The sequence below is a fragment of the Jaculus jaculus genome, chromosome 14 (genome assembly GCF_020740685.1).
Source record: "Jaculus jaculus isolate mJacJac1 chromosome 14, mJacJac1.mat.Y.cur, whole genome shotgun sequence".
In the NCBI taxonomy this organism is placed as follows: domain Eukaryota; kingdom Metazoa; phylum Chordata; class Mammalia; order Rodentia; family Dipodidae; genus Jaculus; species Jaculus jaculus.
Window position 1 is genome coordinate 65,888,893 of NC_059115.1, and position 27,096 is coordinate 65,915,988.

The window sequence follows — 27,096 nt, forward strand, 5'->3', positions numbered from 1 at the left end:
AGGGAATTCTATGAGGGCAGGGATGAAACTTCCTATGCTTACTAACCTGGGATGAAGATGTTGGGAGGGACCACCCATAACTGTAGAGATAATCTGTATAGTAGTCACAGTTGGCCAATGGACCAAAGACTTAGGAATTTACAGGGAGGCTGGAGAGATGGCTTAGTGGTTAAGGCGCTTGCCTGCACAGCCTAAGGACCCATGTTCAACTCTCCAGATCCCACTTAAGCCAGACACACAAAGGTGAGGCACGCACAAGGTTACACATGCCCACTAAGTGGCACAAGCGTCTGGAGTTTGCAGTGGCTGAGGGAGGCCCTGGTGCATCAATTCTTTCTCTCTCTATGTATGTGTCTTTCTTTCTAAAATAAGAAGCAAAAATAAAAAGAGAAAGAGACAAGAATATACAGGGAACTGGGACCTTTTGTTGGAGATCCTGGCTTTAGATCATCTTGTGACTCACAGTAGTCATCAGATATTTGACTATGGGAGGAAACTGGTTCCTAGCCTCTGGGGCCATCTTTACTAAATATCAAGACATCTCTTTCTTACTGGAACTCCGCCATCCCCGGTCCTGCCCCCATTACTGAGGGTTGGGCACAATCCTTGTGTCTCTTTTGGACTAGGGTACTGCATGACCCATGGTAAAAATACCTCCCCTTTTGTCACCCCAACAGTTCCTCCAGTGACTCATTTTCTAAATAAGCTACTTGTGGTTTTGGGTCTGACATCACATGTAGAAGAATGAGTAAGTTCGTTCTTTCTTTCTCTCTCTTTCTCTCTTCCTTTCTCTTCCTTCCTCTCCCTTCCTTCCTTCCTTCCTCTCCCTTCCTTCCTTCCTTCCTTCCTTCCTTCCTTCCTTCCTTCCTTCCTTCCTTCCTTCCTTCCTTCCCTCCCTCCCTCCCTCCTTTCTTTCTCTCTCTCTCCCTCTCTCTCTTTCTTTCTTTCTTTGTTGAGTAAGTTTTAAGAACCAGAATTGTATTTGATCAGAATAAGACATGTTACTTATGGTTTCAGGGCAAGGGGTCAACACTAGTAACAAGTCCTCTAATGTTCTCCCACCCTTCCTTCCCTGGAGCCAGGTGATAAAGTGAAGGAAGGAGGAAGACACAGGTGAGAATGTTTGTGTATACCTTATATTGTGATCACACTATGAAAATCTAATTAACTGATTTGTTATTGCTTCTGCTACATTAAATAAAAATAATATGGGTAACTAAGGGTGCATAATCTATTCTTATGCTGCTTGACTTTGAACCTCAGTTCTACCACTTGATGAACAGGTGACCTTGAAAAAATTAGTAAACCTTGACATGACTTCATTTCTTCATGGGCATGCATAATAATACTATAATACTACATAATAGCACTTATCCTACAGGACTGTTTCAAGAAACAAGTTGCTATAAGTTAAATGCTTAGAGTTGTGCCTGCAACTTAATGGGATATATGGGAGTGTTGCTACTACTTATTTGAGTCCATCATGATATTTGTCTATAGTGAATACTCAATAAATGTTTCTGACTAAATGAATGCAGCCCATTAAAATCAAATTGGAATCAGGAGGATAGAAGTGAAAGACTCGGGCTGGAGAGATGGCTTAGCGTTTAAGGCACTTGCCTGCAAAGTCAAGGGACCCAGGTTTGATTCCCCAGGACCCACATAAGCCAGATGTACAAGGGGGCACACACATCTGGAATTCATTTGCAGTGGCACACCCATTCTCTCTTTCTCTTCCTGCCTATTTCTGTATCTCTCAATTAAATAAAAAATATTTTAAATTTTTTTTAACAACTTTCTTTTTTTTATTATTATTTATTTGAGAGCGACAGACACAGAGAGAAAGACAGATAGAGGGAGAGAGAGAATGGGCGCGCCAGGGCTTCCAGCCTCTGTAAACGAACTCCAGACGCGTGCACCCCCTTGTGCATCTGGCTAACGTGGGACCTGGGGAACCGAGCCTCGAACTGGGGTCCTTAGGCTTCACAGGCAAGTGCTTAACTGCTGAGCCATCTCTCCAGCCCTTAAATTTTTTTAAAAAAAGAAGTGAAAGACTCTTGGGTGTGAAGGTCATGCCAATTTGGCATATTGGTTATTTTGAGTGGCAGATGATGGCAAATGATGGGTACAGGGAGAGCTCTCTGACCTTGTACTTTCTACCTGAAGCAGGATTTAAATTTCTCATGTAGAAAGTGCCCTATACTAAACCACACAGGAAGCAAGCAAGCATGTTTATCATCAGAAATAGATAATTGACATGTGGATTAATCAGTGTAAAAATAAAAGCTTTACTAAGAGTTGTGACCCTCGTTTTCCTGTGTATTTCTGAAACTACCTTTCCCACAATTTTTTTGGCTTTAGCACAGACCCTTTGTTGTGTCCTCACCATTTATCAATTGTGTTTAGACTGGTATTAAGCTGATACAGCTTGTTTAGGTCTCCCTTTTTCTTGTGAAGACCCCTGAATAGATATAAAAACATGAAATAAGATATTCATGCTAGGCTGGGAATGTAATCAGAGACAGAGGACCTGGGTTCCATTCCTAGCATGAAGGGAAACAAAACAGCAGATGATTATGTCCTATCTTTTTTTGTGTGTGTGTGTATGTGTGTGGTATGCATACATGTGTCCATGTGTTCATTTGTGTGTGGGTACACTTGTGAGGGGTATGGGTGTGTGCAGGCCAGAAACTGACATTTGGTTTCTTCAATTATTCTCCACCTTATTTGTTGAGACAGGCTCCCTCACTGAACCTGTAGCTTGCTGATTTAGCTAGACTAACTGGTCAGCCATCCTCAGGGATCCTCCTTTCTCTATCTCCCCAGTTCTGGGATTGCAGGTACATGCCTCCATGCCAGGCTTTTACATGGGTGCTGGGGATCTGAACTCACATCCTCTTGTTTGTGTGGCAAGCGCCGTACAAACTGAGCCATCTCTTTAATCCCTTATCCTATCTTAGTTTAGTTTTATCCTCAGACCTAGCCACAGAAGGGGAGAGATGAAAGCTTTGCTTCCTATACAGTTGAAACTAAAAGGAACCTAAAAATCAATGACTTTGAACCTAGTATTCCTCCTGCCTTTTTTTTTTTTTTTGTAGTCTACTAGAAATATGTAATGTGAGCTGGGCGTGGTGGCACATGCCTTTAATCCCAGCACTCGAGAGGCAGACATAGAAGGATTGTCATGAGTTCGAGGCCACCCTGAGAATACAGAGTGAATTCCAGGTCAGCCTGGGCTAGAGTGAGACCCTGCCTTGAAAAAAAAAAAAAAAGAAGAAAGAAAAGAAATATGTAATGTGCAGAAGGGGATACTGCTTTGCAGACATCACTCAATGGGGAGGTTCTCCTTCTCATTTTATATGTCTCCATATTTGTACTCTAAAGACATGGGATAAGTTTGACTCAGAAAAGAAACCTGGTACCACAGAAATTTATTCTCTTACCTCTTAGCATCTCCTGCTTGTGAGGAGGGGTAGCCAGTTGGTACATTTCAAGGAGTGTTATCCTATTGAGTTAGTAGGATGGATATCATATGTAGGAAATAATTTAGATAAAATATTAATATATTGCTTTCTTTTTATTGGTATAGATGTTCTGTTTATCTTCAGAGCATTTGTAGCCTTTGGGAACATAAGAGAGTCGTGAAGAAACCAGAGCAAAATCTCTTGGAGCCGACCATCAGTGGCTGGCCTTCAGGAAGCCTAGGCTGGGCTTGTTGGACCCCATTCATCAGAGCAGATTGGTCCAGCCTTGCTGCATTACCATGTGGTCTGTGGAGGAGTTTGAGGACAGACCAGGGGAGTGGGCCTAACTTGGCTGATATGGAAGCAGGGGTACTATGCTCATTGAAAAGGCTAGAAATTCAGTAAAACAGATAGAACCTGAAGGAAGGGCAGATACTTTGGAGGAGACAGATCCATGTGGGAGTGTTAGAAGGTCACATTGTTGCACACATACATGTGTATGTACACACACACACACACACACACACACACACACAGCAACTTCACTTTCCTACACTTTTCACTCCCTACACTCACAAAATGCACATGCATGCCTCATGTATGCTTTCAGCCTAAAGGGGGGAACCTCATTGCTGAATCAAATGCTGGTTAATGTTGTTGCTTTTATTGCACCAAAGGTCTTGACATTTATTAGGTGAGGAACACAGTGTTTGGCATACTGCTGTTAAAGTGGCATGCATTCTTCTCTACAGTGAAGCTTTGGGAGGCCAAGGTCACTGCAACTCACAAAAAAGAATCTCCAGAGGGAAGAAAAGGGACTGCCATCCTTGTTCCCTGTGGCTTCAGCAGGATTGAGGAACTTCACCACCAGCGCGGTCTGGGGAGCACAGGGGCTAGGTGAGTGTACTTGAAACAGGTGCCACGGAGACAGTGCCTGAAACTTCCAGCCAGCAGTACTTCTAGGCAAGTATACACGTCCACCATAGGTGGTGCTGACTACAGAGACATGCTAAGCGCTGAGTCTGAGCCGGGTTGCACTGCAAGGACTTCTCATTTACAGGGGTCCTGGTTCCACAGGAAAGAGTAAGACATGATGGCACTGTCACAATAAGGCCACTAAACTCACAGCAACAAGGACTTCAGGGCGCTTTCATGACTACAGGGAAGCAGCTCTTTCCCCTCTGACGTCACGTCCCTCTGAGGGTCTTCTCTCCTGAGACCATCATGTGGTGCTTTCTGAGCTGCACAAATCACCGAGCACAATGGAGCAGAGTAAGGGGCCACATATGGCAAGTCACGGGACACGGCCACCAAGTGTGGAGGGCCGTTGTGGTGAAAGTCTTAGATGCCTTTCCTGGTGGGGCTGGAACCCCCCCATGTGTCTGAAGAACTAATCTGAAAAGAGGCTGGCAAAGGACTTCCTCAAGCTCCGGATGGTCTCCGCTTTGGCTTCATCCTCATTGGCTGAAGACCGGAAGAAGGAAGACTCAGAGAAGCTGAAGGCATTTGTCAGGGACTGCGACTTGCTTGAAGATAAAAACCAGAGAGAACGTGAGAGGGCGGTGTTCCCAGCGAGGCAGGGAAGGGCGGCGACAGGAGGGTGCACAATGGAAACTACCATTCCCACCCCAGGGAAAACAGGGTGACAGGAGAGAGCTGGCTGTGCCACCAATGCCCTGGGACCCTGGCTACGTTCTCACCTTAAATGTTGCTCAAATAGGAAAGGATGGAGCAGTGTGGGGACGAGGCAGGAGGGGTCAAGAGAAGGGAAAGAGGAAGAAGGGTTGCTCAGAGGCTGTTTCCTTTTATTTAAGGCTAGTGAACCCCAACTTGGTGAATCTAGGAATCTCACGCCCTTCTCTGATGGAGGGCAGAGACTTGTCTCCATGGGCTCCCATTTCCATCACACTCAGCATCAGAAGACCTGGAGACCAGGAGCAAAGTCTTGATTCTGCTCCTTACATCTGACCTCAGTGAAGCCCTGTGCCACTCTGATACTGGGTTTTTCATATGTGACATGAAGATATTTGATAATATGATCTCTAGGCCCTCTTGGTTCTTCCTATTTTTCTCTGTTCTTTTATTTCAGAGGAACTTTTGGCTTGACCTCAAAATTGCAATGCTTCTATTTTCCTGTTTCTAATGTGGGCATAATCACCCTTTAGTCTGCTCAGAAGAACACTACTATGAGGTCGATGAGGTTTGGTGTGCATAGGAATGGAAGAGATACACATCAGGACATACTTTTAAAATAGTTTCCTGATGAAGAAAATCCAAGCCACACAATTTTGGGGGGCTTATTTTTCCCTCAAGAGAATAGCAAGTGATTCACAAAGGAAAACTGAGAAGCAAGAGGCAGTAAAGAGGCCACATCATACTCTAGGAGGGGACATGAGATCTGGCTTCTCTAGGGGACTTATCTCCTTTGACCCTCACAGAATCTCTTTCCTGCTGGTTTCCAGCTGCACCACATTTCCAGTGTCTTAGGGCCTCCCAGCCTTCTCCTCAATGCAAAAGTCCTGTGTGGCAGTCTCTCTTCCAGGGACTGTGGACAGATGCCCTGCCTTTTATTAGGGCCGAAACAAGCCCAAGCATGCTGGCCTCTGGGAAAGGGGTGCTTTTTGCATGCACAGGCAGAGGACAAAGGGTACAAGCCTCCAACCTGCCATCAGAGGCTGGTTCTGCCCAAAGGCATCAGCCTAGAGGCAATGACAACCCTCTCCCCAGGACTAGAGCCACCTAAAACGGGCAGGTGAGAGTGATCTAAATGTATTAAGAGGTGTTCCAGCAGATGGGGTGTAAGAACAGCTACTGGTCAGAGCTAGGGAGCAGAGGTGGCAATGTCTCTTCTATCACATACGACAGGAAGACCTAGAGACATCATTTGGACACCTGAGCCCCATCCTGAATCTGCCACTAACTAAAGGCTGTCTTTGAAAATGAAAAGTGAATGACTCTGAGCAAGGCTTTCCCCATGTGCACTGACTGCAGGGCTCACCTGGACTCTGAGTCTGCAGTGTCATGTTGCCTATCTCCTCAGACCTACACACAGGTGGCTCCTGGGGTTTCTGCCGGCTGCCCGCAATGGTGACAGAATCTGCCTAAGGACACTAGAAGTAGCATGTGTGGTTCTGGGAGACCAAACTACTTCCCAGACTGCCAGTGGTTCTCAGTACACAGGACAGTGTGAGGGGCTTAAAGGCTGACAGGTTAGAATGAGGGACCCCAGAAGGATGGTGTTCTTCGTGGATTCTATCTGGAACCTCCTTTGCTGTCCACACTTCCTTTGGACAGAATTGAAGGTAAAAGTTGAGAGGGAGTTAACTACTTCCTCCTTTTCCTCCTGGGCAACCTTGCTAATTGCATACACTGAACTATGAGTCAGAGGCAAAAAAGATTTTCTTCTTCTTCAGTTTTTAAAAGGAGAAAGATATGCATACAGAGAAAAGGAATGGAAAAAAGAGTGGGAGATGGGATTAAAAAAAAAAACAAAAGCAACCAAATTCCTAAGCTAGTACAGACTAGAGATGGAACAGTAACTGCCACCATGCTAGTCCTCAGGAAGGAGAGGGTGCGACCATTTGGCTAGACCTTTATACTTCCATCTTCCTCTTTCCTCCCCTCCCAAAGCAACCTAGCCATTCTCCTCACAAAATTAAACAAAAAATACAAACACAAAACAATCAAAACCAAAAAATCCCAAAAAAGATCAGCCTCAAGAGGGTGCTTCAAGGAGCTTTCTAGCAGGTTGGGAGCCCCACGGCCCAGCGGGAGGGGCAGGAAGAGAGGGGAAGGGGAGGAGCTGCTGAGTTGTCTCTTACTTGAGCTGTGGGTGAGGTTGGGCCTTCTGTGGTGGAGCTGCCAGGGGCGGCTGGGCCTCTGCCAGGGAGTTGCTGCTGGAGGGTGCATCTCCGTGGGTGGTGGTGGGGCCTCCCGGCCTCTGAGGAACCGAGGAGGAAGAGGAGGAAGAGGAGGAAGGTGGCATTGATGGTCCAGGGGGGAGCCGGCGTGGAGGCAGCACCTTGCCTGGGGGATGCATTCCTTGGGGTTGCCCAGGGCCCCCTAGGTTCAGTACAAGAAAAACTTCATAATTTAACCATATCAAAGGGTTTCCTTCATAGAATCTATGTCTCAAAGGGTATGGTAAGTTAATGGGAATCAACAAAAGCAAATTATATTTGAAAATGCCATGAATTAAGAAAAAAAAAAAATAAACCATCACACATGCACGCACACACGCACGCACACATGCATGCGCGCGAGAGAGATGTGCTCCAATACCAGCAGCTGCCCGAAGCTCTGGTGGGCTCCAAAGGGAGTACCTGCTCTTAAACGTCACTACTGTTTACTTCTCCTCAGAAACTGTACAATTTAGTCACAGCAGAAGTCAGGAGGACAGCGAGAAGGCAGGAGGTGAGCAGACCCCATACTCAGAGGAGCTGTCTTACAGAAGGCCTCCAGAGTACAGGGACCCTGCCCACTTCCCAAAGGTTCCTCAGCCTGCTCCAGGGTTTCTTCCTTAACAAGTCCCAAATCCCACATACCAGGTCCAGGAGAGAGCACAAAATGAACACTGGAGTGGGAATCAGAAAACCTAAGTCATCTATTATTGACACCCTGAGCATGTTGCCAAGCTTCTTTGGGCTTTGATTTTTCCAACTATGAAAACATTTTAAAAGTAAGACCTACTGTTAGTTACTTTTTAAGATGATAGTTGTTTCAAAGATGATAATGGATGAGAAAGTCATTCAAAAAGTATTCTGTGCCTTGAGATCATCATCAATGATCACGGACATCATTTCCATGGAGCTGCCCTTCATCCTGCTCCAAACATGCAGGTGTCTGATTGCCACACCTACCCCACCTGGGCTTCACTGGAGTATTAACTCCCACGACCAGGATCAATCCTTTCTTCCCAGGCACTCTTTTGCCTTTCAGTATGATCCTCTGGGGCTCCTGCATGATGAACTGCTCAGGTGTGTGGGGAAATACTCCAGACATCCAAACCCCAGTCTCCCCCAGGGATGTTGTGGGCACCATCTGGCAAAGAGCCCCCTTAATAAGAACCAGCATACCTTTCTCCCAGTATGAGACACAGAACCATCAGATGGCCTGGAGAGAAAAGAAAGAGCCCTCCTCCTTCTAGGGGATGAAAGGCAGAAAAGTGTGGTAGTAGTTTACCTGTGTTTTACAGAAGGGGATCCCTATACTCAGAAGTCAAAAGATTACCCCAAGAACACATACTGACTAGTGGAAATAATCCACAATTAGCCCAGAAGATTTAGTTTCTCAGCCTTAATCCCATAGTTCACCTCCATAAACCTTCTAGAAGGAGAGGGCCTTTTGAAATTCAACTGGAGCTAATTGTTCTGTTTTTGAGCTTTCTTGAAACACCAGAGCACCTGTATCTTCTGTAGTCAAAATTGCATGGCTATACTACTGGGCACCCAGGATTGTCAGATTATTTCCCTGTTATAGGGCTCCCCACTACAATCAATATCCAAAAGTTCCAAGTTCAAACTACTAGTGAAGATGATAGATCAACAGATTATTTCATGTTAATCAGACTTTTTCCAAAGTCTACATCAAGACTGTTTTTTTTTTTGTTGGCATTATTACTGTATTAGCATTTTCTTGTAAAATAATTCAGGTTGACAGCTTAGCCTCTTGTACCAGAAACTTGAGTATTTCCCACTTGTCCAGAGATAATTGAATAGCCAGAAACTTTACAACTTAACACTGAAGACAGATATAACTTTTCCTTTATTGCACATTAAGCTGTACAAGAGAGTCACAAAAGAGAGGTGCTTCAATCACACTTCCAGCATTGGCTGAGGGTCTCCCAGCTGGATCAGTACAAAAAAAGGGGGGACAACATCAGAAAAGAAATGAATATAAAACACCTGAACAGCAATCCTATACTGTGACAAAGATGTCCCCCAGGCCACAGAGTTGTCCCTTAGCATGCTGCCTGAGGGCACATGATAGGTGCTGCAGTCTGCTTGCGTGTGGTGGTGAGAGCCCTGATCATTTCCTGACTCCCACTCAGAGGCCTCAGCCGATACCACCTTGAATGAAGCCTGACTAAATTCAAATGGCAACTTTGTATTGTGGTTCACAAATGTCACATGAAAAGCACCTGGATGTACACATTGGTCTAACATGCAGACAAGCAACACCACCATCAGCTCACCATTTTGACAAAAAAGAAAAAAGAAAGAAACAACAACAACAAAAATGCATTCCTCCATTCTGGAAATGCTCTTTTATTCCCCTTTATCATTTCATCAGATTGTGAGGTATTTAAAGACCTGATTCAACACCCCACCTGGAAGTGCATGTATGCATATATGTATATATTTACAACAGACTGACTACCACCATCATTTAAGGGAGGGTCACAGATGAGAACATTCAACCCTGGGCATTTCTCTATAGCTTCAGAATTTGTTGGCAACCAAAGGAGAAACCAGGGCACATGCCCCTAACATGTAGCTCATGTTACCTACTACCAACACTTACTCCTCAGACCTGGGAGTCCAGAACTAACTGGAACGTGCCCATACAGAGGTGGGAGGGAACATAGAAGTAGAGCTAGAAGCATTTCTTCTAAAAGGCAAGCTTCTGGCATGAGCTCCTATATGGGCCATAGGGCTAGAGAAGGCCACTTGGTACCTGGTTCCAGCCATGCCCACAGGTGGCAAGAAGAGGCACTGACATCTGAGTCCTGGCTTAACTGTCACATCATCTGCCCAGGCGCTGCATGTCAAGAAAGAGGACAAACTGGCGAGGGTTATTCAAGCTATGGAGCCTCTGTCCAACAAACTTGCTCACACACTACATCTAAGACAGATCTTTCTAGAAAGCTCCTGACTTTTGGTCCTCTACAGAGGTGGCAGCTGAGAAATAAACTGTAGTCAACCTCAAAGCACTTGAGGCAATGTACCCCTGTGGATGACATGGGGCATTTCTGATTTGGTCTTGTGCTATGATGGTGAAATTCTTCTCAGACTGACAGTAGCTCCCTGCATTTCTCTGTCCAACACTACTCTGAATCACCTCTGTGCACAGGCCTAGTTTGGGGAATACAAAGCAGTCTGGGGTCCACAGAAGCACACACACCAGTTTAGAAATAGCAACAAGAAAGAAACAACTTTGGGGACTGAGATCAACACAGAAAATATTCACAAGTTCACTTGGATATTGCACATCGGCGGCCCCGTGTTTTGTTTGTTTGTTTGTTTGTTTAATCTCACAGCTAATTAATAATACAAATGAAAGGTACACTGGGATGTAAAATACAGAACACATTCCTAGAAGTATATTGTTCTTTGTATTTCATCACTAAGAACACAGGAGCTCTACAGGCACAGCCAGCCTATTCACACAAACTCAAATTGCACCAAATCTTAGCAAATGGAGAAAAGGGTAGATGCCTTCAAGTTTAGCGAGTAAAGCTATGAAGATTAGACCGTGAAAATCTTGTAGAAGTTCTACCTATTTACCCTAGTCATGCAGAAAGGAAGCAAAAGCACAGTTCACTCATGGAGGTAAGTGGGAGGGGTGTAGTTTGAGCTGGGGGAGGAGGAGGGGAGAGGTTTTCTTTTTGTGGTTCTTTCTCCCCTGTCCATCCCAGGCGCTCCTATCTCACCCCACATTACTTAATGCTTTAAAAATACTATCAAACCACCCAGAAGATAGTCACACTGGACTTAGCGGAGGCACGGTTCTTTTGTACACTGTTGACAAACAGCCCTGGAATCAATCACAAGTTATACAGAGAAACGTCAGTGAGCATTACAAGCACGAACAGGAACAGGTAAACAACCGGACAGGAGCTGACACTGCATAGGAAAAACACAGTCCAGTCAGCGCTGAAAGAATGCAGCAACGGCACCCACTGGAGGGTCTGCTGCTCTCTTCCCCACTTGCTTTCCTTTGCTCTCTTTCTCTCTCTCTCCTTTTTGTTTTTTGGCTTAAATTTTCTGCTTTGAAAAAATTAACTACCCATTACTTTAAGAAGCTTGGACTTGTTTTGGCCCTACTGCAATGCCATTACAGTCGAGAATATACTGTAAACAACCTTGGGGAGGTGGCCGCTGAGGTGGGGTCTTGCTGGAGTCCGGATCCTTAAGTGTTCCACTCTGGAAGACAAAAATGCAAGAGATAAAAACAAAACTCCAAATAACTTCTAAAGAAAAGCCCCATGGCTCCATGGCAAGGCTGCAGCAGAATCTGCTGGTATCTGGCAGGACTGCAGCTGTTGCAGACACACCTCAAGGGGTCCCTCAGCCTCTGGGCTGTTTCTGGTGCAAAGAGTGAGCAGATTAGGGCTTAGAACCAAGATACATAATGTCTGGGACCTCCTTAACCTTTCTTCATTCTGCTGTCTTTAGATTTGGTTTTTCTAGATGCTTTGAGTCTTTCAGCACCACTTAGTCTCTTCTCTGGTACTTGCCTGGTGTTCAGGCACTGCTTGCATTTATGGGCCCAGAATCCTAAAGGACAAAGAGCCATTGGGCTAGAGGTAGCTCTGAGGAAGGGGACAAAGATGGAGTACAGGAGAGGGGTGACAGGTGGACCAATGAGTCTAGTCTCGGCTCACTAATCATCTGGAGTGAACTTCAGGGTGACATTAGCTCTGAGGCTGACAGATCCACTCTTTGGGCTGGGGGAAGAAACTCAAAGGGAAGGAGCAGTTCTCTATTTCTCAGAACCCTCCTTATCCAGAAGGAAGGAGTAAGATGCTAATATTGGTAATGTGCTCAAAGCCAACCTGTTTTGCCCTCTCAAACAGCACAGTTATATTCTACCCCACAACATGGCTCTACTCCCTTGCTGCTTCTCCTTCTAGCTGTAATCTGATTATGTCCCAACAGGGTCAAAGGCACATGTGACTTAGCTGTCTAACATTCGTATTTAAGACAGTGAGCATTTAGAGCTTGACTTCAGCACAAGGGAAACACTATAGCAAAAGCCTGCCAATTGGGGTGATCCTGTCAAAGGGCCACTTCCCAGCCAGGCCAGAGTGGGCTGAGTGTGCCTCCACAGAATTCTCCTGCTTCCCACACGGTGCTCCATTCTGCTTAATATGGGCACCCAGCTCTATTCATTCCTACATCAGTGTCACTTTCCTGGGCCCCATTTCCCCTGGGCTTCATTCTGGCCCTCTGTCTGTCACTCTCTCTTCTCTCCTCCTGCCTTCTACGACCTATTTTTAGCCCCATTACCAAGAAAATAGAAGTGTTTCCAATATCTCAGTCTTTTTTTTTTTCATCAAGATAGGGTCTCACTCTAGCTCAGGATGACTTCAAACTCATGATGATCCTCCTACCTCTGCCTCCTGAGTGCTGGATTCAAGGCATGCACTACCACACTGGGCTCAATATCTCAATCTTTGGACAGCAACATTATCTCAAATTGTTCCAAGAGGATTTTGAATCCTAATGGTGGGGGGGGATTTTCAATGTCTATAGTACCCACAACCTGGAAGTGCCCATTCTACCTGCAACCCACATCACTCTTAATGACAGTGCAGACACTAACACTTCCTTGCTTTTCCACCAAGTGCTCCAACTGGCTCCATGATAGTTGGTCTGAGTCCTGACATTGCAATACCAAATAGCCAGCTGACAACTTCTCTATTCAGTCAGCCATTCTTTCAATCTTCTGTTTACTATCTTTGGTCAGGCTGCTATCAATTCTTGGTTAAACTGGGATGGTCTCATTATTTCAAGTCTTCTCTCCAATCCTTCTCTCTTGCTTCCTGTTACCTTCCTAGAATCTTTCCCTGGATATACCACTTCTATAAGTCATTTAGAGCTAAAACTTGCTGAGTGCTTACTGTAGGCCAAGTACATGGCAGCCCTTACACAGTGTTTCCCGTCTATCTTGCCATGGCTTAGTAGGTAGGTACTGTTCTATCATTATCCCCAATGGCTTCAGCATTTTAGGAATCAGCTTCTCTAGCATTCTGTCTTCTTTATGTCCTAAACATGCCACTGCTTCTAGTCCCAGTCTTGTTGTTTAGGCTCTTTTCTAGGCCATACACTCAATGTCAGAGCCTCTCATTGCTGAAGACAGATACTCAAGCTCATGGAGCTCCTACACTGGCTTGTGCCCTCAGATTTCACAGGAGGAATTTGCGGGGCAACTATACCATGCAGGCTGGCCCTGGCTCTTCTCAATCACAGAAATATATGTGTGAGGCCTTAAAGATGCAATAAGCCCACAAGTGCCCTTGCTAGAGCTCCCAGAGGCTTGGAGTCTGGGAATGAGCCTTGGCTACCCATGATGACGCCTAAGGAGCTTCTCCTGTCCCTGGTTCCACTGCCATTCTGGACTGAAGACTTCTCAGGGGCTATGAGAGGCAGGGAGGAGAGTCCCTAAGGACTGTCCCTTGCCAGGCTGAGACACTACAACTCCACCCACAAGCCTGCTGTCTGCTAGGAGCTGAGGACTTATTCCCTGTGGGGTTTGGCTACCATGGGATCTGTCTCCATACACCAAGAACCTCCTGGGATGTTGAATTCCACAGAAGTCTGGCCACTCTGGCGTCACTGCCAAAGTTTGGCCTGTAGCCAGCCCAAGGCAGGAACTCGTGGTCAGCCTGAGCGGCAGAATTTCTCTCAGGAAACTGGTTGACTCAAACAGGTAAGAATGTGAAGTCCAGTGCTTGTGACCATCTGCACACAAAAAGGAAGGGGAAACTGGCCTTAGAGCCGCCTAACAGAGTGTGCTTCAAACAAGCCTAGGCTAACTGAATGAATGAAAGCTCAAAGGTGTCAGTCTGAGGCTGCTGCCAAAACTCTGATGTGGGTGGAGGTGCATCAGTGTCTCAATGAGAGGGAGATACAGGTCCATTGCTTTTTCATCTGATCAAGCATTGCCACCACTTCTAGGCACCTCTTTTAAGGGGTATACTGGCAGGGTCTGTGGAGAGATAAGAGGGTGAGAAGTCTGGAAATGACATCTTTCATGTGGCTTTGGACAACTCACTTCATCCTAGTTCCTCAAATGGACAGATCGTAAGGTAAATAAGGTAACCATGAAAGCACTGTGCTTAGTAGACCTAAATTAGTCTAGCGTAAGTGTGAATCATGTCAAGGGCTGGCCTGCGTAGTACTGACCTTCCCACCATGAGGTGTCCCCCCAGGACCTGAGCAGACACCGGTCAGAGACATGGTGCAGGGGCTCAGTAGTTATAGGCAAATGGCTTCTACAGGCTCTTCTAGCTCCAGGCTCCCATTAATTCTTCTGTGCATTTTTCAGTTCTTTAGATATCTGAGATAAGAGATAAGCTTTTCCTAGCAGTGCAGTCTTGAGCCCAGCAAGACCCCAGGGCAATTGAGCAGAGGTGTCCTGCAGGCACAGGCTTTGAGGGCTTGGTGAGGACAGTGTGCTGCTGTTCTCAGTAAGGCTAACTAGGCTTGGCTAACCTGCTCTGCTGGATCCATGGGCTTTAGCAATCAGAGGAGCCCAGGGGGCAAGAGAGAGAAATGTCCCATCAAGCAGCTGGTGACGTACAGAGACCTGGACCAGCACTTGGTTGTCAAGGGAAGAGATCAAGAATTTCCTCATACAGTGCCACAAATGTCCAGGTTTCTCCAATCTTTCTATGCTCTGATGAGAATACCAAAAAGTCATGGTACACAGTATTGCACAGAACTTCCTGAGCCAGGGACCAGAAGATCCAGCCCTCTTTAACAGACATCTGACTCTGGGAAAGTCATCTGTACTCTCTTTCCTGATACATGAGCAAAGGTAGAATTACTGATCCAATGCCTCTCACATAAGGGTTGTTAGGTTTAAAATAATGGGTAAGGTTTGTAAATTGTTAAGTGCTAGTTAAAATAATGTAAGCGAACAACACCACTATTATTTAATAGTATTATTAAATAAATTAAATTAAAATAATATCATTTTGCAAATAAAAATATCATTCCAAAGGAATAAAGCTACAATGTTAGAACTGTATATTGTTGAGTATTTTCCTGTCACCTTGTGCCCATGAGTTCGCACATGGGGGATTCTGGATGGGGCTATGCCATGTCTTTTGTGTATTGCTGACTTAATTTCAGCAAAGATCATGCAGATGCAGAAAATTCAGTTCAGAAAGAATCAATATTAGCTTCTGGGCTGACTAGGAAGGAAACCACTGACCCGTAGATGAGGATTTATGGTGGTTTGCTAAAGGCATGTTTAATATGCTATCTTGTGGCTTTTAGTAGACAAACGGGAGAGGAGTTCCTATCTGAAGGAGGCCTCAGCAGGATGGAAAGCTGAGGAAGGAAAGACACTGGAGTGACTCAGTGCTTGAGAGCTGCTGGCCTGAGACCAGCTGCCTCCACCAAGGAGGAAGGCCTGTGCTTGCTCAGCATATCTGAGACAGGAAATTGGGAAAGGGTCCCAGGGTCTGGCCCCAGGAAAGGGGCCAGGCCATGCTCCTTGCCGGCTATGCCATAGAACTATCCTGATCAGCTCCCCTAGGCCCCACTTCCCGGGTCCAGGACTCCAGGGAGCATGAAGAAGCAGGAAGGAATGTGGTCAGGAGGTTGTAGAGCAAAGGGGACAGTGTGTTTTCAGCACCTTGGGACCTTTCTGGGCTCACCCTTGCAGTTGCCGGGGCCCACCTCCTTCTTCTGCAAGGCTGTCCACGGTGCTGGGGATGGGCTGCTCCTTCCTCCCTCCAAGGAGTCACTGCTGGGTGGGCAAGCTCAGTGCCTGGCCTGGAGCTCTCCCCAAATCTGACTTCCAGCAGATTTGTGTTTGGAACCATTTCTAATTCATGATGGCACCAGGGAGCTGAAGACATTAGAACTGTCCTGTGGGGGCCACAAGTCCTATGGGGACTCTGAGGGTCAGGTCACCCTAGGTCAGAATGTCAGCTCCAAGTGATTAAAGATGTTCCTGAAAGTAAAGCCAGTCCCAAAATAGCCAGTTTCTCTTAATAGTTCGTTAGGGGATCTAGTCACTAGTGACTTTATCTGAACCTGCCCTAAATCTCCTCACATTCTCAGCTATACTCACTGGGGAACAAATTCTCTAAGCCCAGTCCTTCTGTGGGAAGCAGGAAGGCCTTTGGTTTGTCCTAAATTTACCTCTTCCAAGTGCAAGTGAAACTTAGTCCCATGTTCGGGATCTGAGAGGGCAGCTGTGTGCCCTGCCCCCAAGTACATAGCCCTGTGGACTTCACTTCTCAGAGTGGAGAGTTTCCCATCTTGATCTTGGTCTACCTGTACTGGCCCACAGATGTTAGAGCCTTGGTGGCTGGAAATGTTCCGAGTCTCTGGCAGAACATACTATCAGAGACTGGAGGTTATTTAGCCTCAGTCCTCCTATGCAGAACTCTCCCCACTGTCTCTCCCAGGTCCTGTAGCTATATGCAGTCTGGAACATAGCATCCCAGCTCTGAAAGAGTCTAAAAGTTATCTGCTCCAATAATCCTAACCCACTGTTCCACCACCTCCCTGATAAGCAGCTCATCCTGGTCCAGTCTGAAGCTTAGCAAGGTGCTAAGGTGCTCTCCAGAGCGGCTATTTCTGCGTTGAGTGTTGCTGAGTTGACTCCTTATATAGGGTCTAAACCTGTCATCCAGCAGATTTGCCTGTGGAATGATTTCTAATCCATGATGGCATCAGAGAGCTGAAGATACTGAGTCATGGGCTCCTTAAAGTGACTGTTACTCAACTGCAGGTCCTTTAACATTTTTTTCTTTTTGAGGCAGGGTCTATGTCTTCCAGGCTGGCCTTAAGCTACAGCCAAAAATAACCTTGAATTTCTAATCCTCCTGCCTCTACCTTCTAAGTGCTGGGTTTATAAGTGTGTTATACCACACTCAGTTTATGGTGGGTTGTGGATTTAACCCAGGGCTAGGTAAGGATTCTATCAACTAAGCTACATCCCTAGCCACAGTTCCTTTGATTTTTATACACACAGTAGATAAGTGACATGCCCTAACTTCCTGGTTCTCTCCTCTGAGAACAATTCCTTTGAGTCTGTTTATTGTTAAATATATTATGAGCCAGGCATGGGGCCACATGCCCTTAATCTCAGCACTCAGGAGGCAGAGGTAGGAAGATTGCCATGAGTTCAAGGCCACCCTGAGACAACATAGTGAATTCCAGGTCAGCCTGGACTAGTGTAAAACCCTACCTCAAAACACCAATATATATCTATAGATCTATATATCTATATCTATGTCCCTCAGACTAGAAAGGTCCCAGGTGCAGCTGATCCACTTGGGGGAGCAAGAGGAGTTTCACCTTAGCCCTGACACCACCGTGTATTAATGATTCCAAAGATCCAGTCTTAGAATCACTTCCATGCATCTAACTCACACGCTGACAAGAAAGCCAGCTGTGTGGCAAAACATTGGAGAGAAGCCAGGCCCCACCTCACCTGTCAATACCTGAAACTTCTGCATTAGCACTGAACTTTTGACTCTGGGAGATTTTTAAAGAAAGTCAAAAGAGGGGACTAATGTCATGAGAAATGAAAAAGAGCCACATAAAGGTGCGGGTTAGGAAACAATACTGGCATGACATGAAGGCCATCTGAAGTTCTTTCTCTTATTCCCGGGACTCTGCAGAGCAGTTCCCATCTCTCCAGGGCCCCAGGACACAAGACCTTTCTAAGATCCTGACGACAGATCCCAAGGGTTAGCAAATACGCTGGAGGGATGGGAAAGCAAGGGTTCCAAGTTGGTGGCTCTGTAAGTATCCAACATAGAGGCTCTGGCCATCACTGGCCACCAGGTGTCACTACCACCCTGAGAACAGAGTCCCCTAAAGCACTACTGATTCTATGCGCAGAGGCACTTACCAGGCAGACCCAAGACTGAGGCAAAGTGGTTGCCAGCCAAGTCAGTCCATATCACTCACCTTCCTGCTTTTGTGGCACAGCCAATGCTTAACATCTCTGCCCCTATTTTTTGGAACTTTGCATAGCAACTAGCTAGTGTATGTTCCCTATAAATCCGTCGCAGGGAGGGGGCTGGTCCCCTACTATCTTTCCCCTCCCTACCTGTAAACCTCCTTTCAGTGTTGTTCTATAATCAAAGAAATGAAGCTCTGGTGGGAGAGCTGCAGGCAAGGAGAAAAGCAGAATGGTACAGGGAGGCTGATGCTGGTCATAAATCTTGTCTTGGTCTAGACTTTTGGGCAAGAAATAGATCTTAAGGGCTATGATTCAAGCCACAAGTTCTTTCATCCTGAGCTTCCATACCACAGAAAGAAGAGACAAGTGAGAGTGTCACTGCTCTGAGGAACGGCACACATGAATCAGTGACAGCACCTAGGGGCATGGCTGCTCTCCCAACATCCAGGCTGGGATAATGTTCTCTATCATTCTTTGGTTCATATAGCTTCTTCTTACATACTACCAAGTGTATAATGTTCTTTGGTTCATGTATTTTCTTCTTATGTACTACAAAGACCTCCACAGAATGCTGACATTAACTCAAAATAAGCTGATAGGGTTGGTAAAGCTATTTATTTCCAGTGGGAATAAATTCATCTAGTAGATCTTGCAATAGCCTACCACACAGAGAGACATGGTAGAAGTGCATTGACAAGATATAAGGAACCTTTCCCCCTTTTCATCTGTATGTAATTGCTATTAAATGTAGAAATAATAAAATCAGTTAGATTTTAATTTGTTGTTTGTATTTTCTATTGACAACTGACTGCACTAGGGCAAACTACTCTCAACTACTTTTTTAGAACATCCTTGATGTTTAGTTAAGATGCAGGGAGGTGGGGAGATGTAACAACAGGAATAAGAAAGCAATTGGTCCCACAGTCTGACCATTCATGGGCCTGGGCTTGAGATCATGGAAGTGTCTTCTCAGCCATAATCAAAGTGTGGGAGGTAAAAATGTGACCTGTACAGTCATGGCATCAGGCCAAGTAATAAGACATGGTCCTTGCCCATCAGGAGCTAAAAGCATTTGAGAAACATTTGCTATATTAATGTAATTATGTGTGAAATGAAAGGATGTGGCTATACCATAAGAGAGGTCTGGCCTATGTCCTAGGCTCCTGGGAAGTTGCCTCGAAATTCTACGAATTTTCTGAGTGACAAGAGTATCTTTGTTATTTATAGTGGGTCCCTTAGGCCACATGGTATTTATTGGCTTGAGTTCCACTGGGGGGGGGGGGGGTGTAGAGACTGAGCTCAATCATGCCTCTGCAATAAAACCCCAGTGCTAAATCTGAACAGTGGAGCTCAGGTGACACCTCTGGTTGGCAGCACCAACTGTGAATTGTCATATATCGGTGCCTGGAGGGTGACGCATCCTAAGGGTCATGAAGCTTTGTTTTTGGAGCTTTCTCTCCTTTGGCTTATTTTATTTTATTTTGCAAGGAGAGAGATTAAGAAAGAGAAAAATGAATGAACAAACACAGGTGCACCAGGGCCTCTCGCCACTGCAAACTAATTCCAGATGCATACACCATTTTGTGCATCTGGCTTTACACAGGTACTAAGGAATCAAGCCCCCATCTTTAGGCTCTGCAGGCAAGCACCTTTAAATGCTGAGCCATCTCTCTAGCTCTCCTTTGGCTTGGCTTTAACCTGTATCCTTTTCCCACAACATACCCTAACTGCAAGTACATTAACTTGCAGTGAGTTCTTTGAGCTCTTGCAGACAGCTATCCAACTTCATGTATTCTGGGGAATTTGAACTTTCAGTTGATGTCAAAAGTGGGAGCAGTCTTTTGGAGGATTATGTCTTCAGACTCTGGCTAACTTCAAGTGACCTCAGTATTGAAATGAAACTAGAAATAATCTAATTCAACTCAATTTCACAAGTGAAAAATTTTACTAGCAATAAAAAGCAACTTGCCCAAGGTCACAAAATGTTATTGTGGGGTAGGGAATGGCCACTGAGCATTCTGATTTACAGCATGGTATCCTTTCTCTAATATCCTGCTGCTGTTTTAAGTGTATGGCTCTGTATAGAAAAGTGTTCTTGAGGTGGACTGACTTCACTACAAGGGATTTCTCCAGAAGCCCATGCATTGAGGGAAATTTTTTCTTACTATGCTTCCTGCCTTGACTTGGATATATTGATCTTTTTTTTTTTTTTTTTTTTTTTGAGAGCGACAGACAGAGAGAGAAAGACAGATAGAGGGAGAGAGAGAGAATGGGCGCGCCAGGGCTTCCAGCCTCTGCAAACGAACTCCAGACGCGTGCGCTCCCTTGTGCACCTGGCTAACATGGGACCTGGGGAACCGAGCCTCAAACCGGGGTTCTTAGGCTTCACAGGCAAGCGCTTAACCGCTAAGCCATCTCTCCAGCCCAGGATATATTGATCTTTAAAATGTTCAAATAGTAAAAAAAAAAAAAAAGAAAAGAAATGAAAGAAAGAAAGAAAATGTTTAAACTGTAATCTTAGATACTTGCAAAATAAGGGATACTATGGTTTGAATATGATTGGCGTGTGCTCCCTTGGGGTTCATATGCCGAAATTCATTCCCCACTGTGAAGTGTAACAATCTGTCTGTGCTTATCAGGCTTTGGAGATGATGATTAAGATTCCATTAGGTCATAAAGGTGAAACCCCCAGGATAGAATCCTGGTGACTATATAAAGAGAGATTAGAGGACACAGACACACATATGTATCCAAACCTCCTTCCTTATCCAAGAGTATGCTGGTTTACCTAACAATGCCCTGCAATGCCTTGAGACTTTGCTAACAAGAAAACCATAACCAGATGCAGCCCTTTGATTTTAGATATCAGAACTACGAGCCAAAATAAAACCCAATTTCTTAAATAAACTTAAAAAAAGACAAAACACCTCCCAGAAGTATTTCATTTTATTAAGCACAAAATGGACTAATTTCAGGGGCTTATCCTAAAGAAGAGCTAATGATTTTTGTGGGGTGGCAAAAGCACTGCTTTATTTATCTCTTTGCTACTGAACTTTTATGCCACTAGATGCAACCATCATAGTCCTAACTACATTTCTGATAGGCAGATAGTAAACTTGCTGGTGTGGAATGTGTGGATATGGAAGGCAGCAATATCTATCACTCATCCTCTATGGCAGAGACCAGCAATTATTTGTCACTCCTCTAAAGAAAGAGTACCTATACTTTGATTAACAGGTTATTTCTAACTATACAGTGAGGCATCCTGTGGGCTGGATGGCAAGACTAGGACCCAATAAGTTACATTATTATGTACATAGTATAACTTACATAATCATAAATTTTAACCATAGGCCAGACTTTTTAAAATCTACTGTGGTGGTTTGAGTCAGGTGTCCCCCATAAAGTTAGGTGATCTGAATGCTAGGTCCCCAGATGATGGAGATTTGGGAATTAATGCCTCCTGGAGGTGGTGTATTGCTGAGGGCAGGCTTATGGGTGTTATAGCCAGTTGCCCCTTGTCAGAGGAGTGTTTGGCACACTCCCTTGTTTCTATTGTCCACCTTATGTTGGCCAGGGGGTGATGTCCACCCTCTGTTCATGCTATCGTTTTCCCTGCCATCATGGAGCTTCCCCTCAAGGCTATAAGCCAAAATAAACCTCTCCCTGCCCTCCCAAGCTGCTCTTGGTTGGGTGACTTCTACTAGCAATGCAAACCTGACTTCAACATCTATGAAAATCTCTTTTTGTCCATTTTGCATACCAGGTACAAGCTCCATAGTGAGCTATGCCCGCTATACGCTCAGACCCAGATGTCAGACATAGTATGAAAGAAAATGTGAAACATTCATAAGAAGTAATATTTATCATATCTCACTGCACAATGCTATTCATAAATTAGATACCGAAAAGAAGTCAGAGTCAACATTTATTAGCCCAGAAGTTCCCATCTGTCCACTATTAGTAAGAATGAAGAATGATTTATTATTATTTAGCTAGTTAGTTGTTGAGAGGGAAAGAATAGGCACACCAGGCCTCCTGCCCTGGAAAACTCCAGACACATGCACAACTTTGTGCATCTGGCTTTACATGGGTTCTAGGGAAGTCAGACCTAGGCTGTCAGGCTTTGCAAGCCAATACCTTTAACTGCTAAGCCATCTTTCCAGCACCCGTGGATGGAAGTATTCTACCAAAGAATATTTTAGAACACAAAAGATATTTAGATTGGGTCTCCTAAGATAGGTGGGGAAATACATCTAGGAAAGGGAAGTCACCTACCAACTGTCACATTGTTTTATTTAATAAATTTGTGGAAAAATGTTTGTTAGATTATATTCTTCCTTTCTTAGGTGGAATACAGACTGACTAAAATATCAGTATTCCTTTTCTTGACAATTCGTGCTCATTATTACATAAACAACACTTCTATGCTATGATTCTATGATACCTGAATGTCTAGGGTAATTTACTTCTATCATAAATAACCCAGACTGCTTTGCCTGGGGTTTCTCCCACCTTCTTCCTATCTAGCATAAGGCTGTCAGGACTTTCTTCTCTTTCTGAAGAATTTCTAGGATTTAAACACTTTTCTTGGGCTGGAGAGATGGCTTAGCGGTTAAGCGCTCGCCTGTGAAGCCTAAGGACCCCGGTTCGAGGCTCGGTTCCCCAGGTCCCACGTTAGCCAGATGCACAAGGGGGCGCACGCATCTGGAGTTCGTTTGCAGAGGCTGGAAGCCCTGGCGCGCCCATTCTCTCTCTCTCTCCCTCTATCTAGCTTTCTCTCTGTCTCTGTCGCTCTCAAATAAATAAAAAAAATAAAAAAAATAAATAAACACTTTTCTTTTGTGTGCAGTATAATCTCCACAAGGCACTCATCTCTAGAAAAGGCAGTGATGATCTCCAAGCCTATGATAGGCATCCAAATGCAGAGTCTGCTTAGCTACAAAGAATTAACCTTCACTGAGTAGAGTATCTTATACTATGCCACATTTTAGATTTTTTTACTCCACTTAATTCTCATAGAAACCCTGTGAGGTAAGGACTATGGTCATCTTTCCTGAGCTACTGATAAAGACCTTGTCCAAAGCCACAAACCAAAAATGCAAGATTTAGAATTCATACTTGGATGATTCTCATTTCAAAGCTAACATTCTAAATAAAGTATTCTCTTCTAATCCTTCTGTTTGAAGTTGTATTTGAAAGAAAGATTTTAGAGAGAATTCTGATTTAGAAATGTTAAAACTTGAGCTCCATTAAAGATGGATAAACCCCACAGTTATATGGCTGATAAGGGAGAAAGAAACAAGTAGATTAAGACTCAGTCCTTTGATTCATTGTCCCAAGTTTTTACCACTTCATTATATAACATTCCGTGGAGAGAGGGGGTTGGGATGTTTTTGAAATGTGAGATATCTCTTTAATAGGAATGGAGAAACTCAGACACATGGTCATATTCTTTCTTTGGCCCACTCAAAAGTTCCAGTGTGATCTGACCAGGCAACTCAAAGTTTAAGCTACTCAGATGCAAACAACCTGACATGAAGCTCACACAAGTGCAAACAGTGGCACACAGCAACAGTGGGTAACCAACTGCTCTTGGATTGTCTAACAGATCTGCTTGGTGGAAAGGAACCTATATCTGGAACTGGGAAACAAGTCAGAATCATATTCAGATAACGATTTTGCTTTCCAATGTCAAGCTCCCACTAATCTTGGGCTATAAGAGGGTCCATACCCTTTAAATTCTCTCTAAATTAATAATGGTTATCCCATTTAACCGGTACTGACTTCACTCTCTGCTGGAAAGTCTGCTTGTCTTTTTCAGATGGCAGCGGGACCTAAGGAGATAAATGACCCAGCATACTTCACCCTGGCCCCAGCTGAAACTACAGAGGAATTGGATAGATGAGCAAGAGTGCTGCTTTCTTGATGAACCTGATATCAGCACAAGGGTGATGGAGAGGGATGCTGAGGACACTCAACTCCTACCAAACCAGAGGCTCCTAAGAGCCCATCAATGAAGTAGACTTAAAATGCAACCAACATGGCTCAGGAAATTTTGCGGAACGGGGGGGGGGGGCAGGAAGAATGTTAGAGCCACAAGTTGGTACATTATGCACAGAGACATTGCCTCTCCAACATAACTGACTGTTGTCCCCACAATGCATGACCCACAATCCCCAACAAGGAGGGCCTCTTCAGGAAAGGGGCAGGAATGAGGGAAAGGATGGTACCAATATGTGTTGTTTACATACTAGTATGTCCGTATCTTATAAAAATAAATTAAAAAGATAGCTCTGGTATGGATTTCCCAGTGGACCTGTTAAAATAAAGGGGGTCCTTCAGTCACGTACCATAGCAACTAAAGAAGACCGCCTCCTCTCTCATAGGCAGAAAAACAGGTTTCTATTTTACCTTGTCACTCTCCCCTGGAAGTTGGGACCTTACTCTTCCCTTCTTCCCCAGCAGCAGCTTTCTCAGAAATATCCTGCTACAAATGTGGCAGTGAACAGCTAATGAGTGATCTGATCCAGCCTTTCCTCAGAAAGCACTCAGTTAAAAACAGGAGCCCCTGAATCCCGGGAGGAATTGGCTCTGGCTCCCTGGAGACTTCAGGGTCAGGGTGGAGATCCAGTACTCCTTCTCTGCACAGTGCTAAGGCTGATACTGCTCATGAGCAAGCTCCGGTGAGGGGTCCTGCGAGATAATCAGGCCTCCAGAGGGGAAGGAAGGGAAAATAAGAAAGGAGAAGACTCCTGGGATCCCATCCAGGCCTACGGGTGTCTGGCCTGTGCTTCATGCTAGAGCCACAGCTCCAAGAGCACCAAGCTTCCCAGCTGCTTACCTGTGGCTGCTGGGTGGTTAAAGGTCTCTGAGGAGATAAGACAGGAGTCCTGGACAGCAGCTGGTTCATCTTGCTGATGACTAGTTCAGTGATGAGTTGTCTGTCCTCCACCTGGTGATCCCCAATCAGGGGCATGCTACAGTCCATGACCTGGTGGAAGATGTGGCCCAGGTGAGAAAAGGGTCTGTACATGTGAAGGTCTGGTATGGTTTTCAGAATGGGTAAGATTGAAGGCAGAAGAGATGGTTGGTGATGAAGCAAGTGTTCTTTTCTTCGGCTGGCAGCATGATCCTTGGCAGAAATAGGACCACTGTCTCCTACTCCTGTAAGCCTTTGCCTCAGATGCTGTCTCTCTGCCCAGAACAGACCTTAGTGAGATGCAGAAAATGACTACTGGGGATACATAGAAGGAGAAAGCAAGGAAAGAGCGCAGCCCAGAGCTCAATAAACTTTACAAAGCAGTAAAACATGGAGGATTTCCCTTAAGTATGGGGAAGAGCAGGCAGTTTTCATCTTTTGACATTTCACTGGCCAAATCTTTGTCTCCAAACATGCTCTGCATATTAAATAGTCGGATTCTTGCCTTTGCTCTTGACCTGGTATGGCCTCCTGATTTGCCATCCATCCTGGTTCTTCCTGTAACTCAGGTCCATGCTTCCTTTTTAAGGAAATGTCTGGGCTCAGGAGAATCATAGACTCCATTGTCCAACTCTCTCATTTATGGAAGCAAAATGGATCCACCCAACAAAGTGAGATATGGCCATCCAGAAGGTTCCATGCTAAGGAGGTCATGGGGCAGAATCTGAATCTGAAACCCACTGTAGGGTCCTGACACTAATACTCTGGAAACTGTAACTCCTGACAAGGAGACTTTGCCATTCCCAGGAAGACTAGGCATAGTGTGTGTGAAGAATAAAGGGAGTCAGAAAAGTTCTGGTAGAGGATCAAGTAGAATAGACTATCTCCAAAGCTCAGACAGATGCTAAGGAGAATTGCCTATATGTAGGCACTCAGGTTGACACGCTGATTCACCCTGTGGCCGTGGGCACACACTCATGGTATGGTGGCCTCCGTTTCCTTACCTGTATAATGATCAGGTGGAAATAAATGACTCCCAAAGGCAGCTTTCTCAGACTAAGAATAAGCAAGTCACTATAGTCTTCCCATAGGAATGTAGGCTAGAACCCCAACCCAGATCTGATGACCATGACTCACAGTGTGTCTCAGCCTAGCAGGTAGGAAACAATAGCTTAAAGTGCTATGCAGTCCATTGGGACTTTCCATAATCTAAAAATTCTAAATTAAATGTAATCTGGGATGTCCACATAATTTTGGAGTCAAGAGTTTGGCCTATAGCCTTGTATGTTACTTCTTCATTTCTCTGTGTGTGTGTGCACGCATGCACATGTGCATGTGACTGTGGAGGACAGATGTTGACATCTATCTTCCTTAATTGCTGTCTACCTTACTTAGGCAAGGCCTTTCTCTGAAACCAGAGCTCAACAATTCAGCTAGTCTAGCTATCTAGCTTGGCATCAGGGTCTGCCTGCCTCCACCTCCTGACAGTTGGGATTACAGGTGCCCACTGCCATGCCTGGCATTTATATGAGATCTGAATTCAGGCTCTCATACTTGCATGTCAAATACTTTACCAATTAGGTCATCAACTTGGCCTTGTATAGTATTTCGTCTTGAGCCAGACTTACCTCAAAAATGTAGTCTTTCCCATCTTTTCCATGTACAGCTTTGACAGCACAGATGTCTAGGCCACCAAACATTTCAGAGCAGGTATCTACCCAGAGTTTGTACCTGGAGGGGATAGGAGTGCATCCTGAGCTTGAGGCTCTTTGCCGCCTCACCTCTCCCACCCCTATCTTCAACCTTCCCTTCATCCCTCCATTCTATCAAACT

The 27,096-nt window shown here is 45.0% G+C and overlaps 1 protein-coding gene across 1 annotated transcript in view; it reads right to left on the minus strand.

Annotated features, from left to right (window-relative positions):
• Nucleotides 1–4,096: 4,096 nt before the first annotated feature.
• Nucleotides 4,097–27,096, minus strand: part of Syn2 (synapsin II) — a 151,317-nt gene continuing 128,317 nt past the window's right edge. The window contains exons 9-13 of the mRNA XM_004651595.2: nucleotides 26,892–26,994; nucleotides 25,186–25,335; nucleotides 11,548–11,608; nucleotides 7,286–7,526; nucleotides 4,097–4,990 (exon numbers count right to left, since the gene is read on the minus strand). Coding sequence (XP_004651652.1) covers nucleotides 4,855–4,990; nucleotides 7,286–7,526; nucleotides 11,548–11,608; nucleotides 25,186–25,335; nucleotides 26,892–26,994 — 691 coding nt within the window. The 3' untranslated portion in view covers nucleotides 4,097–4,854. The remainder of the gene's footprint in view (nucleotides 4,991–7,285; nucleotides 7,527–11,547; nucleotides 11,609–25,185; nucleotides 25,336–26,891; nucleotides 26,995–27,096) is intronic.